Source organism: Papaver somniferum, unplaced genomic scaffold (assembly GCF_003573695.1).
Source record: "Papaver somniferum cultivar HN1 unplaced genomic scaffold, ASM357369v1 unplaced-scaffold_84, whole genome shotgun sequence".
Classification (NCBI taxonomy): domain Eukaryota; kingdom Viridiplantae; phylum Streptophyta; class Magnoliopsida; order Ranunculales; family Papaveraceae; genus Papaver; species Papaver somniferum.
Window position 1 is genome coordinate 2,175,299 of NW_020651415.1, and position 13,930 is coordinate 2,189,228.

A 13,930-nucleotide genomic window follows, 5' to 3' on the forward strand; every position below is an offset into this window, starting at 1 on the left:
TTTTTTGATAAAAGAATGAATTTTATTAGATAATGACAGGCGCAATATGCCTGCCTAAGAAGGTTTGTAAACAACTAGTAGCATTTTGAAGTTCTTCAAAGGTTTGTAAACAACTAATAGCATCAGCCAAATTATTCCTATCTCTCTTGACATGTTTAATGCTCCAACAACTAAAAGAATTCAAAAGAACTTTAATATCTCTAACTATCTTCCTATTCTCCCATCTGACAAAAGAATTATCAGACATGAACTAGAACTCAAAACTTGCTGATATGGTCTCTCCGGACAAATTAAAACAACTAAAATAACTCTCGAATACTATAAATATGGGAAAGCAATTGAGAACCAAAATGTAAAAAACAGAGAATGAGTGGAGTAAAAGTTATTTTGCTTACACTAATTTGAGTGGAGGAGAGTCTTACATTTTTTTTATATGGATGGTCAAGTCAAGTGAACTAAAGTGGGTGGACGGAACGTTGTCGATCAGAACCTAAAGTCGAAGCTGATCATATCATAGGTAAGCAGTAAGCTCCTGCGCTCTTTAAGTAATACACTACTTTTTCTAAATGGAAAAGGCAGATGAATTTGTTTGATTAAATATAAAAATGGTAGATTATTAGATCTGGACTGCACTAACTATAACACGAAAGATTAGTACTAGGAAGGTGGCCGGCTGAAAACACTAGGAAAGCAGCACAAATTGAAGTTTTAATCCTTAATAGTACATTGTAAAGGAATCTAATACATAATATAAACACATTTATTCATGAATACCGCCATTATCCAATAATTAAAACAAAAGAGAGAACCATAATTAAATCATTCTATAATAATTTTCTTATTACATCTCATTTTCTCAAAACCAACAGTAGTTTCTATCCAAAAATCTCAATCAAGAATGGCGGACTGGATTGTGACTCCCACTGTTGAGATCATCAAGTGTTTTGTATCTCCAATTAAGCTTCATGTTGGGTACTTTGTTCAACATGAGCAAAAGTTTGCAAAGCTTAAGACCAAAGTCCAAAATTTGAGTGTATTAAGATCAGATTTGCAACTTAAAGTTGATGCAGCCAAGAGAAATCTTGAAACAGTTTATCAACTTGTGGATGATTGGTTTGCACAAGTCGATACAGAAGTTGCACGATATGAAACACTAGAGGCGTTAGTGAATGGTCAAGATCTTGATCAAATCAAAAATATTAATCGTCGCTATGGCGTTGGTAAAATGATAAGAGAAAAAACAAAAATCATTGATTTACTTATTCACCAAGGAAGGAATTTTTCAAGTGTTTCTCCAGGTGCAGGTTCACTTCATGGTGTAGATTTTCTTCCGAAAGATCCAGATTTTGAGTCATTTCCATCAAGACAGTCTGTTACAGATGAAGTCATGAAAGCGCTAAGCAACGACGAGATGACGTTGTTTGGGGTATATGGAATGGGTGGAATTGGAAAGACTATGTTGATTAATCAAATTTGTAACCAGGTTAAAGATGATAGACTTTTTGAGGTGGTCGTAATAGTAACTGTATCTCAGAATGTGGAATTGAAAAAGATACAAGCTAAGATAGCAGATGTGTTAGAGTTTGAAGCGATCAAACAAATCGAGGATGTGACCACAAGAGCATCGGTTTTATCAGCACGGTTGATGAGGGAACAAAGCGTACTCATTGTCTTAGATGATCTGTGGACGGAGGATTTCAACTTACACCATGTGGGCATACCTTATGGACAAAACAAAGGCTTGAAAGTTGTTGTCACTACAAGAATCCTTAAAAACTTTTGTGGTTCTCATAAATTTCAAGAGAGCTTTGAGGTGAAGACCATAAAAGAGGATGAATCATGGGATTTATTCATGAAGAACGTTGGTGATGTTCCAGATTCTGCTGTGGCCAGGGAGATCGTCAAGGAGTGCAATGGTTTGCCAATAGCACTTGTTGTGCTTGGCAGGGCATTGAGAAACAAAGACACTCTAGTATGGGAAGATACCGCTCTTCAACTAAAGGATTCTCACATCGAAGAAATCGAAGGTATGAATTCCAAAGTTTTCTGCTCAATAAAATTGAGTTATGATTTCCTCAAGAATGATATAGAGAAAAGATGTTTCCTGCTTTGTTGCTTATTCCCAGAAGATTATAAAATAGCTGTGACTAATGAATTGATGATGTACTTTATCTGTGATACTCATTTGCATGGACCGACTAATCTAAAGAAAGTCAGGGGCAGATTGCACACAGTACTGCAATTACTTACTGATTCATGTTTATTATTGCGCGATGAAAAAAAATCCCTTGTGTGGATGCATGATATTATTCGTGATGTGGCGATCTCAATTGCTTCGAAAAAGGACCATGGTTTTTTTGTAGAAGCTGGCAAGGGGTTAACTGAGTGGCCATCCAGAAATACTCACTTCGCACGACTATCACTAATGAGAAATTCAATCACCGGACTCCCTGACCAACCTGAAGTTCCTCATTTATTGAGCCTGTCTTTGGAAGGAAATAAGACATTGAAGGACATTCCAGATCGTTTCTTTCAAGGTATGAAGCAAATGGAAACTCTTGATTTGCGCTCAATTGGTATATCTAAGTTACCATCTTCGCTTTCATCACTTGTAAGTCTCCGCACACTTTATCTAGAACATTGTGTTTTTGATCCTTCAACTGATATATCTCTAGTTGGGCATTTAAAGAAACTTGTAATTCTTAGTCTACAAGATTGTAATTTGGAACATCTGCCACATAAAATAGTCGAATTAACTGGTTTGAAGTCGTTAAATTTGTCACACAACAAGTCACTGCAAGTTCCACCAAATATTATCTCGAGGTTGTCTCAGTTGGAAGAGTTATACATGAAGGAAAGCTTCAGCGGATGGGAAATCGAAGGGTGGCAAAATGAAATGAAAGCTAGTTTAGAAGAGCTAATATTTCTATTAAAGAAAGGTACATTAACTACTCTACACTTCAGTTTAGATAAGAGTCGTCGTGAGCTTCATTCCGAGGAGGATGGATTAAGTAGAATCCGTTTGGATGTAACTTTTGGCCAGAGAACAGGGTTAGACTATAGGTCTTGTCACAATTTCCTTGATCTTATGGTTTCGCCTCCAATTTGTCAAATCATTATGGTGTTGTTGGAAAGAGTTGAGACGCTAAAAGTAAAAAAGAGCAACGATCTGAAGAGCATGGCACAAATTGTTCCAACTCATGTTGGATTCAAAAATATGAAATCTCTCGGTATTGAAGAATGCAATGGCATGGAATTTCTGATGAGGGTACAGGAAGTAGGGGTTGCAAGAAACACTTTCAGCGCTTTGGAAGATTTAGTCATTCGTTCAATGGATAATTTGAAGCAACTATTTGATGGAGCTATACCGATAGGATTCATTGATAAATTAAAAGAGTTGACCATAAACAAGTGCAACAACATGGTCAATATTTTCGACTCAAATTTGTTCAAACGGGTACCGAATTTAGTTGAAATTAGAATAGAAGGTTGTAATATGCTAAGGGAAATATTTAACTCAGAAAAAGCAGCTGAACCTATTTCTGGAGAGGCAAGTAATAATGTCACTACATTTTTCAAACTAAAAAAGATATGCTTGCAGCGCTTGCCATCTCTGGAGATTATATGGAAAGGTGTCACTCCAAATGGAGCTGGGTTTGACAATCTTCTAATACTTGAGCTTTATGGTTGTGACAGAATTAATCATCTATTCTCTCTAGACATTGCACCACAGCTTCGACAGCTAGAGGAACTCAACATTCAATATTGTCAAAGTATGGTTACACTAATTGCGCCAGAGGAAAGCGTGGTAGGATGCTCATCGACTGCTTTAACTCCTGAAGTGGGATTCTTTCCTAAGCTAAAGAAGCTAATCATTGAAACCTGTGAGAACTTTGAGCAATTATGGGTTGCTATAAATCTTGCAAATTCTGATAAGAACCCAGTTCTACTTCCGGAATTGATTAAGCTAGAACTGAAGGATTTGCCAGAGCTTAGTGATTTGCATCAAGGGTCAACCAGTCTGGAATGCCCTTGTTTACAACATTTGGAAGTAGTTGATTGTGAAAATTTGAAGAGGATTTGTTTGTCGCATCAAAGAACACCAAAGCTAGAAAAGATTGTGGGGAATGACGAGACGTGGTTTGAAAACATTGAATGGGAAAGTCCAGGTGACAAACAACATATGCATCACCTTTTCTCAGGTATATATTCTTTTCACATATTTTTTTCTTTCTGAAATTAAGTTACTGGCATAACTATATATAAATCCTTGCCTTGTGTGTGTGAATTTGCGTTTGATCCAATCTCAAAATTTCAAATCCTGCAGCATTATGGTGAATTAAGAAGAAGAAAAAAAGAAGAAGAAGCATTATGAAGGAAAATGTGAGATTTAGGTGGTGGTCAAAGAGGTGACTTTAAAGTATAGGGAGGGAGAGAATTCAATGAGAAAAGAGACTTTTTTTTTTCTAAGATCAGAAGTAAATTTTGGACTAGTGAAACCAAAGTTTTCAAATTTGTAATTTTTGTTTTGTCGTTTTCATATATTGATCTGATGGGCGGATAATTTTTAGCTCCTAACCTCCAAGTTCTAACTTCTGATGTGTTGGAAACTTAATATAAACTTCGGAGATATTGTGTTACTCTTACACTCCCAAAAACTCTGAATCTTATTACTCACTTCTTACTTCGTTACAATTACAAATGAATGTATCACTGCCTATTTGTAGGCACTACAAGACCACTCTAGTTCTCTCTAGAATTTTCTTAACATAAACTAATCGACTGACCACCACTTGAGTACACATTATGTAGTTGCAAGTTTCCTCACAACCACATTCCACTATAACTATAATCAATATTAGGTAATCGTCATTAAACTCTTCATTGATTATCAAGATTTAAGTCGGTTTACAAGATGGATATAAGTATTATAACAATCTTACTTGTTCCTAGATTTACTTTCTCTCTCCTGATTTCTTATCTAACACTCACTAAAAGAATCACCCTACAAGTAATAACCTCTCCTCTTTATATAAGATCTTACATAGTGGATGACAGCTAAGAGATCCTTTATTTTTGGAATCTCTATGCGATACACTCGCTCCTGTACAATCACTCGTTCTCGCACAGACCATACTTCGCACAGATCTTCACACTTTACTCATAACATTGCTGACATCATCCATTACGTCATCTCAACCTTGCTCTGTGCGATCTCCCTCGTTTAAGTTATATAGTCTTCACTTCGCATACTTACTAACATATGCGATATCTCACTCCTACATTCTGCCTCTTCTCATTTCTCTTATTCTACAGGGTGAGCGATATGAGAAACTCCCACCCTATATTATCGCATATGCTTGTCTTTTCACATTTTGCTTTGCCGACAAAATGGGTTCTTGTTTTGATTAGGTTTTCCTTTCCTTTGGTTCTGGTCAGATTTCATCGGTTTTTTCTTAGGTTTCAAAATCGGTTGAGTCTGATTCTTATTATTGGAAACGATAAGAATCTCTTCCTTTCTGTCTTGTTTTCGTGCTTCCTCTTCAACCCTGAGCTTAACAATCAAACTTTCAAGAGAAAATTCCTTAGTTTTATGACGCAAAGCATTACGAAAGCCTTTCCAAGATGGGGGTAATTTATCAATCAATACATATACTTGAAATTGTTCATCAGTTTTCATACCTTCCGTCATAATTTCATGAGCTATTTTCTGAAGTTCATGAGCCTGAGCAACGACTGATTTTTCATCCACCATTTGATATCTCAGGTAGCGACTTACAACATATTTCTTCGATCCGGCTTCTTCAGTATCATATTTCTTCTGTAAGGCATCCCACACATCTTTAACAGTATCAAATGTGGAGTAATATTCATATAGATCGTCAGACAAAGCATTCGGAATATAGTTTTTACAATCAAAGTCAGTATCAATCCATTTTTCATAGGCTTTTTGTTTTTCTTCAGCAGTTTGGGTCACAACAAGTTCTTCAGTTGGTTGAGGAGTTGCACTTGTTGCGGTCGGAGATGCTTTTTCTGCAGCTTCTGCATCTTGTGGATCAGCTGGTTTGATGGAGGTCACCATCATGTGAAACTTCATCAGTTTGAGGTAGAAAAACAACTTTAGCTTCCATCTTCTGAAGTGAAGTCCTTCAAACTTGAACGGCTTGTTGATATCAGCAACTGTTTTCTTTTCAGATTCCATGGCAGAAAGATTCTTCCTAAAATTATTGGAACAATTGCCGATTTCACACCTGCAAAACAGAGATTAAGACACGAAACAAAGTGACGGTTGAGTCAAGACCAGGTCGCTCTCTTTAGGACGTTTCGTGGCTCTGCCTTGAATTTTGTGCAAGGAGTTCTTTTCCGGTACAACGCCCCCAGGATAAAGCAGCCGAGAAAAACTCTCTTTCGATCTCTCACGCACACAATGAGAAGTCGATCACTTTTACTCTCTCTATTCTTGCTCGGTATTTTTTGGTCTCTTGATTCTCAGAAAAACAATAGTGTAAAAACTTGTATCTTCTTTCTGTTCTCAAAATTGTTTTTATAACCAGTCTGTCAATGCAGATTAATGGAGAATAAATTGGATTAATTGCTGCAATTAAAATTTCATTCGAAACAGTCGAAAAACGGGCAAATAAATCATGCCATAATTAGCGCAATTAAAACATAATTAAGTGCGGTAAAAACTGTTTGAAAAAATCTTTTAAAAACAGCAAAAATACTTCTGACGTATTCGTTCATGTTCTCTTATAGGTATTTCGTACTCCACAGAAAGGTTGGGGTGTGAGATCAAGGGATCCAATTCCTGAAGGCGCGTATTTGGGCGAGTATGTGGGGGTGATCAGGAGGGATAAGGATGCAGATAAAGAACTGGGGAATGAGTACCTCTTTGATATCGATCGATCACAGAAGAATAGGAAAAGAAAGGTACTACACTCTTATATCCTAATCACCAATGAGTTTTGTGTTGTTTGATAGTTTTACTTCGACTTGACAATTCTGGATAAGCCAATATTCCTAATTAGTTTATATATAACTGATTTTTTTTTTTTTGTCATTTCAGAAGGCCAAGTTTTGTATAGATGGGGAAAAAATTGGAAATTTTGTTCGGTTCATCAACCGTTCTTGTGAACGAATCTATTTGTACAAGCTGTTCTAAGTGATCACCGTGAAATCAACTTTGCACGGATCGTATTGGTTGCTAATAGGAATATACCTGCTATGGAGGTAAATACTGTTATATTGCTTTCCCCGAACACTAAAGAGCTTCTTAAGATTTAGAGCATCTATTGGATATAAATCATGTCACATGTTCAATGCATGCAGGAGCTGACGTATGATTATGGCTATAAACTCAATAGTGTGAAAGTGAATGGAAAAATTAAAGAAGATGGATTGCCATTGTAGAGCCAAAAAAATGCCGAAAGCGCCTGATGTAAGGCTCTTCAACAATTTCCTGCTCTAAATTATCCATGGTCATACTAAGAGCTAAATTCTATATCTAGCTGGAGTTGATGCTCTATTTTAAATGACTGTCTTTTCCTCTTGAGATAGATTTCTTTTACTCGGTTACAATTCTTAAGTAGAGATTTTAATGGCTTGGCAGACAAAGCTGCAAAGCATAGTAAGATTCACAATGTAGTGGGAGAATGGAATGGGGATTCACTCCCTCAATTTGTTCAAACTCTGTAATCTCATTCCTTTCTTATAAATCATTTTTTTCTAGCAAAAAGAAGAAAACAAAAACAGCTTTAGGATATTTAAATTTTCGAGTGATTCAGACTATACTCTTCCATTCACAGCAAAGTAGGCTCATTATTACATATCATTAGTACATAATATAAGACTTCAGTTTGATAAACAAAAAATGCAACCAAAAAATTATTCATCTAGAAACAAAATTGAACAGAAACATAAACTGCTAAACCTATGCAGTTATGTACTTGAGAAGCGCAGCACGAACTCTCTCCATGAAAAATGCAGCTTCTTTCTGGTCACTTAAATGTGCAGTAGCGATATTTTCATCAAGAAGTGCTAATAAAGATTTATTAATCTCATTAGCTTCAACCATCTCTAACAAAGTCGCTTTTACGTCAGTGGATCTCAATATTTTTCCTAGTGAATTTTTTGTTGTAATCATTTCTGCTTGCAATTTGTCATAAGCTTCCGTACCTTCCATTAGAACTTTCTCCATTGCTTCTAGCTCAACTAGTCTATCTTCCATAGCTTGAGTCCTCGAAACAGCAAACCGCAACTGACCAAGCTCAAACTTCAAATGAGCAAAAAACTCTTTGTTTAGCCGAGGCCTTAGTCTTGCAATCTCGAATTCAAGTTCTCTAGCTTCTGTATCTAGGAAATACTCAACTAATTGTTCGATGCTGTCCGGAACTACACGAGCCTGGAGAGAAAATGGTTGGAAAAATTAGTCGGGGAAAGCCAATAACAAATTGAAGCATACAAACACTACAGAATTGAGTCTCTGACACGTTTATTACCTGACGAGCAGCATGACGCCGTTCAATTTCTTCACGAACTTGACGTTCGTAAGCTTCACGAGCATCGGAATCTTTCTCAAGTTTCGACTGGAAATCTTTTCTAGCAAAATGACCTGTTTGTGGAGGACCGAGAATTCCCTCTGGATCCCATGCCACAGTGCAGGAAATTCTTGGTCTAGGACTGGAAACAGTGGTGGTTCTTCTTGATCTTGTGGTTGCTGATTTTGATGAAGAGAAGAGTCTCAGACTTGCGATATTACCAAGAGCAGCCATTGAAGAGCTAACTAATTTTCTGAGCTCGGACTCGCACCCTCTTTTCTATCTTCTATTTTTGTTGGCTTATCATCTCTAGACAGATATTGTACACCCGTTTTAATGAAAGTAAAGACAAAAGATATTTTGGGCTAAAAAAATTTAATATCTTCGAGTAGAGCATCAGAGTCCGATGTTCTATGCACCGATTTTCCAGATAAGGATAAGAAAACAAATATTGCTTATGTGTTGGTTATGGAAAGCCCATTCGTTTTGTACGTGTAGCCTGCTCACAAAATTGTTGTTTTAACGTAATTTGTACATATCAGTGTGTTGTTGAGATTGATTCCAAATGGTGGTAAAAAAAAAAGACGAAAAAGGAAAAAAATTAAGCAAATGAAGCAATTAATGAAATGTTGGAGAAAATTGAAGCCATGATATTCGGAGAAGATTGAGAGAGATCATATGTAAAATGGAGAAAAGGGTTGAAAAATTACTGAAATTAATATACTAGTGTATCTTTCGTGCGGGCAATACTTCATATTAAAGCCAACTATCACGGACCAATATCATCAATCCTATTACCGTGAAACAAGACTTTCTTTGGAAAACATATTCTTACTTTTTCGACGAAACCAGACTTTTGTTTGGTGTCTTCACAGTTTAATAGCTTTTTACGGATACTCATGCGGCAAATGATAAACGTACTGAGCCAAACATCCCACAAATCTTACAGAGTAGGCCCGGTCCTGCCAATCTAGAGGCCTAAAGCCAAAATAATTTTTTTGTAGCCCCTGTTATGTAAAGAAACATTACAAATGTAAAATGCTATTTTCTTTTTGGTCCCCCATAAATTTGTGTTTTCTATTAGTGGCCTCTTACAAATCTATTATTTTTTGTTATTCCCTCACCTGGAATCAGTTTTACCTAAAATCCTTATTCTATTAAGGAATATTTTCAGTATGCAGCTTGTGTTGCTTATCTGGTAGGGCGGCCCCGCGATTAACCCATGATGGTGGCCCTTGTTAATTGTTGTGGCCGACGGGGCAGAATCTATTTCAGTCCGTAAATTTTCACGGGATTTTGATTTGGTGAGTGCATCGTTCTCATATTCATGCATAATTTTATTGAAAAATTCTACTTAGGTGATCTTAATAATAGATTCCAATTGCTCATCCAGAATTTCATTTATCTCATTTGTAGCATAGCAACCAAAACTATTATAATTTCTCTTCAATTGTATATTATTTCTTCCTATTCGAGAATTAATGAATGTATTGGGTTCCAGATAGAACACTGTTTTTAGAAATGCAAGAGGATTATGGATGTTGGGCAGAGGGAGTACAAATTAATGACTTTTGCATATTAATGACTTGCATATTTTCGTCAAATTCAAACAATAGAAATAACATTTGAGCTCATTTTAACCGTATAGATGAGTATTTGCAACATTCGATTGTTCGTATCATATGTGTCATTTGACTCATAAGATTTTTCATTTTACATGCAGCCCTTTCAAAAATCTTTTCTGGCAATTCTTTAAAATTCTTGCAGCCCCAAAAACAATTTCTTTTGTCTTTTCGGATAAATAATAATTTTCAGACTCTGAAAACATTTATGACAGGACTGAGGGGCATCTATAGTCTATGTTGATCTTGCCCGACCTGTATATTAATATTTTTTTCTCCATGAACCAGTAAGACCTCGTTCACAAAATTTCATCATACCCTCAAGGATGCCTTGGGACAACAATATCCTTGTTCATTTTTCGCATGCCCAGTCACAAAATTATTTTTTTCATCTAATTTTCATGTATAATGTCGTCAACCTACATTTTAAGCGGCAGCAGTAAATGAGAAATGCAAAAATAAAAAGAAAAAAAAAATCGAGCAAGCCAAATTATATCGAGTGAAATCAATATCAAGTGGAAGTAAAATCATTGGAGTGTTGGAGAAAATTGAAACCAAATAAAACTCTTGTTGGAGTAAAAGTTGGAAAATAGTTGTATGGATCCGTATATTTCAGTTGTATGAAGATCTTTCTCCTCCAACATAAGATCTTCGGTCAGCCGGTTATTTTACTTTAAATTTGCTTAATATCTCTTGGACTTCCTTGTATTTTTTATTTTCCAATATGATTAAGTTGAAAAACGTTCATGTAATCGAGAAATTACTTTTCTCATGCAACTTTTTACAAACTTTTATGAAAAAACCGATGTATTAATAAGGAAGCCATAATTGGTAATAGAAACCGGGAATACTGAACTGAAATGTGGTAGAAAATTGCAACAGAGAGGAAAAAAAAAACTCCATACCCTCTACTGAAATTGTAGATTTGCATGCATTACCTAATAGTAAAAAAGTTCATATCGACCAATAAGAATCAAGCGAGCTTAAAAACACCGTTTCCTCTATGTTTTATTTAACTGGGCGCATTTGTATCGGGGAGTTGATTTATAAAATTTGCAACTATTCATAGATCAATGATTTGGTTATTTTTCCTTCAGAAGTAAATGAGTAAAAGTCTAATTTAATTGAAACACGACTTGACCCTGTATTTATGTGCAACTCATACGAACGACAAACTCAATCGGAATATAATTTTTTTCCACATAGTGGAAAATTCACTGATTTTTAAGAGACAAGGAATTAAATTAACTCTCTCAGGAAAATCATCCAATTTAACAACCATCACTGATATGCATTTGCAATGATTGTATAGATGATTAGATGGCGATTGCCATGCTACAGATTCGGAAGCTCAGTACTAGTGAGATGTTACTGTAGTGGAAAGGAGGGATCACATTATTTTTGGTTCCATCAGTTAAATAAAGAGATCAATTGTGACGGACCGGAAAATTACGCCTTTGGCGCGTTGCCCCGCAGGTCGTAACTTCCTCGGTGGGTCATGATGAAGCTACGATCTGGGCCTTAAGGCTAGGCAAATGCACGTCCATCCGCCCCTTGCAGGCATGCTCGTGCAGCATGATGTAGCTAACTTAGCTTCCACACCGTTCCAACTCACCCTTGTTCCGTGAAGGCTTTATTAAGAAAACCAAAAACCTTCTTAAAACGGAAAAATGGCCTTTTGAGGCCCTAAACGAATGAATTTGGCTAAATTCTGGTGACCATGTAGATCTATGGATCAACATGTCTTGATCTTCGGGCCGTTTCCCATCAAAATGGACTCCTCTTGAACTAAATTACGACACTCAGGTCCTTAACTTCCAAATAATCCAGCGTGTGTGCTATAACTTGCTCTTTGTAGCTTGATAGGAAGTATGAGCATCCACTTGCTTGCATGTTGACCACAATCATCTCTTGCATCGAGCTACCGAGCTTATATGATATGAAGGGCCAATTTGCCGCAATCATCTCGCAATTAGATGATATGAGCGACAAAGTGCTGGACCGGCAATGTTGCAACTCATTGCGGCTGCCTACGTACCCTTCCCTACTCTAAAGGGATCAAGCACAGGTCGTAGTTCATCCACGAAGGGATAGAAGCTTAACCAACTCGTTTGCAAGGCCGTATCCTAGCAAAAATGGTAATAGCCTGATCCGTAGGCCATTCCGTCAAGATGCACAATGATTATGCATCATCGGGTCCGCGACATGGCATAGTGATGCCTAAGCATCAAATGCCCTCCTCGCAAGGCTACGAAGCTATAAATGAGTCTTAGGCATCATTTATACTCTTCCGGCTAAGCTATGAAGCAAACTTGGTACATAGTCCGCATATGCATCATCAACCAAGTACCCCTCCCTATATATGTCTTAATGGAATTTCTACAAGTATGTTTAGGGGAGAAAATTGACATGCTTGCTTTACTGTTCATCGCAATGATTTCTTTACTTCGCAATGATTGTGTTCATTCGCAATGATTGCTTTACTTTGCAATGATTGTGTTCATTCGCAAAGATTGCTTTACTTCGCAATGATTACGTACAATGATTGCGCAACACTCGTTCGGCCAGCCCTCTCTGGCCTGATGCACAATGATTGTGCGAGCTGCAAGCTCAATGCCACCAACCCTACTGGCCTGATGCATCATGATGATGCAACATTGATCCTTGGCCAAATGCAGAACATAATCCGCCATTTTGGCGTGACATTGGCTTTAAGCCAATCTACCGTGTACCATGCAACAGAAACTTTAGATGAAACTCATCTCATGCCATGACGGATCTTTTAACATGCGCCATGCTAAAAACACAGGGTGTTACATCAATATATTAAGAAATCTTCCAAGGACAATACAAAGCCCTTTATAACATAATTAACGCAGAGGGAATGAAAATGTTATTCTAGCTAGTGCTGCATACAAACCGTCCCTTGTTCAACGCAAAGAAGCAAATTATAAGTAAATGATTAATCTCTACTAAATTCAAATTTCCATGAATGAATTATATGTTTCTCTTCACAACCTAGCATCTTCACCTTGAAGGAAATCCTCTTTAAACATTAAAATCCTAAATGCGATGATCATCACCACATACAAATCATGTTGGAAAAAAATGGGTTTCACAAAGGATGAATGACACAGAGAAGAAAGTGTTGCACTCAAAAACTTTCAAGGCTTGTATAAATTTCTTTTAGACAAATATTTCTACCCTCCCAATAACAATTGGCGATTACAACAGGTATGCGAAATATTGCCTTCAGGATACAATGAAAGCCCTGCAACGAAAACTGAATTCAAGGTTTGTACCCCTTGATTCAATCAAGAACACACAAAGAGATTTCTGATTTCTGATGATGCTTTTTGAAACAGAGAAAACAGATTGATTTTTCTTATATGTTAAACGAAACTGGGAGAAGCTATTTATAAAGGGTTTTGCACCTGTTGGGAATAGGTTTTTTTTTTATTCCCCAACAGGTTTCTATTCACGAAACGTCAGGTTCCTTCATCAACAGATATCAATGGTGTCTTTTGGATTCGAAATTTTCGAACAGGCTTTTATCGGCCAAATAAAACCTTCAGTTCAAAAAATTCTTCCGGGGGCGTTGCCCCCTTGAAACCCCCACCAGGGGCGGTCTCCCCTGGACCCCCACGACTTGACATGTCAGGTCGACCACAGCCTGGGGGCGATGCCCCCCAGGACCCCCCTTTGGTTAGCGGCGTTGAAAATATTCCAACAAATCAAAGTACGAGTCCTCTACAAGAAATAGAATGGGTT

At 37.0% G+C, this 13,930-nt stretch overlaps 2 protein-coding genes across 2 annotated transcripts; one reads left to right on the plus strand and one right to left on the minus strand.

The window, feature by feature from the left end:
* The first annotated feature begins 886 nt into the window (after nucleotides 1-886).
* On the plus strand, nucleotides 887-4,621 carry LOC113345914 (probable disease resistance protein At5g63020). The gene is made up of 2 exons (XM_026589559.1): nucleotides 887-4,202; nucleotides 4,328-4,621. Exons 1-2 carry the CDS (start codon nucleotides 899-901, stop codon nucleotides 4,336-4,338), a joined length of 3,315 nt encoding a protein of 1,104 aa, XP_026445344.1. The 5' UTR covers nucleotides 887-898; the 3' UTR covers nucleotides 4,339-4,621.
* Nucleotides 4,622-7,760: 3,139 nt separating this feature from the next.
* LOC113345816 lies at nucleotides 7,761-8,832 on the minus strand. The gene is made up of 2 exons (XM_026589483.1): nucleotides 8,499-8,832; nucleotides 7,761-8,401 (listed from the first exon to the last, which is right to left on the minus strand). Exons 1-2 carry the CDS (start codon nucleotides 8,769-8,771, stop codon nucleotides 7,931-7,933), a joined length of 744 nt encoding a protein of 247 aa, XP_026445268.1. The 5' UTR covers nucleotides 8,772-8,832; the 3' UTR covers nucleotides 7,761-7,930.
* Between the last annotated feature and the right edge of the window lie 5,098 nt (nucleotides 8,833-13,930).

Excerpts from the sequence above, each read along its gene's own strand:
- LOC113345914 (XM_026589559.1), top strand. The coding sequence starts at position 899 with ATGGCGGACTGGATTGTGACTCCCACTGTTGAGATCATCAAGTGTTTT.
- LOC113345816 (XM_026589483.1), bottom strand. The coding sequence starts at position 8,771 with ATGGCTGCTCTTGGTAATATCGCAAGTCTGAGACTCTTCTCTTCATCA. Across the intron at positions 8,402-8,498 it reads GGCGTCATGCTGCTCGTCAG|GCTCGTGTAGTTCCGGACAG; the intron begins GTAATAAACGTG and ends TTTTCTCTCCAG.